The sequence below is a fragment of the Pygoscelis adeliae genome, unplaced genomic scaffold (genome assembly GCF_000699105.1).
Source record: "Pygoscelis adeliae isolate BGI_AS28 unplaced genomic scaffold, ASM69910v1 Scaffold346, whole genome shotgun sequence".
NCBI classification, from domain to species: domain Eukaryota; kingdom Metazoa; phylum Chordata; class Aves; order Sphenisciformes; family Spheniscidae; genus Pygoscelis; species Pygoscelis adeliae.
The window spans coordinates 496599-497402 of NW_008824902.1; the positions used below are offsets into that span (position 1 = coordinate 496599).

The 804-nt window shown below is 63.8% G+C and overlaps 1 protein-coding gene across 1 annotated transcript in view; it reads right to left on the minus strand.

Moving 5' to 3' along the window:
- LOC103917691 (tubulin alpha chain) overlaps positions 1–799 on the minus strand; it is a gene marked incomplete at its 5' end in the record, with an annotated part of 2388 nt that extends 1589 nt beyond the window's left edge. The window contains 2 exons of the mRNA XM_009324875.1: positions 137–272; positions 784–799. Of these exons, the coding sequence (XP_009323150.1) occupies positions 137–272; positions 784–799 (152 nt within the window). The remainder of the gene's footprint in view (positions 1–136; positions 273–783) is intronic.
- Between the last annotated feature and the right edge of the window lie 5 nt (positions 800–804).

Sequence of the window (804 nt, forward strand, 5' to 3'; positions counted from 1 at the left end):
ATCTTGCTGTTATGCAGCCACAGATCCCTCCCAGGGCACAGCGGGGCTCACCCCATGCTCCCACCCGCAGCAGGATGCTGGAGCCCAGCCCAGGGGACAGGTCCCCCCTTTGTGGTCACCTACCAGCTTTCCGGATCCGTCCAGCACTTGGTCGATGATCTCTTTGCCGATGGTGTAGTGCCCGCGGGCGTAGTTGTTTGCAGCATCCTCCTTGCCCGTGATCAGCTGCTCGGGGTGGAAGAGCTGGCGGTAGATTCCAGCCCGAACCTCGTCTAGGAGAGAGCAGGGGAGGGTTGAGCCTGGCGCAGGCTGTTGGTTTGAGCGGGCCGCCAAGCAGCCGAGTGGGTGCGAGCACCCATCCCGCCCTCTCCTCCCAGCTCCGCCTGCCGGGGACATGGCCAAGGACGCACACGTCAGCAGGGCCACCACCAGCATCAGGTTTCTCTGGCAGAAGGAGGTGGCTGCCACCTCCCTGCGCAGGAGAAGCTCAGCTTCTCCCACCCATCAGAGCTGCCTGTCCACAGCGTGCAGCGGCACAGCAGGAGCTGCCGTGCCGGCTGGGCTGGTTTCTCTCAGTGCACATGTGGTAGCAGAGACTAGCAGCACCGCTGCCGCCAGGACATTTCAGGAACAAAAGCTGGTGCTCAGGTTTGTGGCTCTTCCTGGGGAAAGGAGGGCCCTCAGGTTGAACCCGGTGCAGGATACTGCCAGCAGACCACGAGCACCAGCCGCTTGCTGCCCACCCAGGGGGGCACCCCAGGCCGTGCAAACTCCAGCACTCACCGATCACAGTGGGCTCCAGGT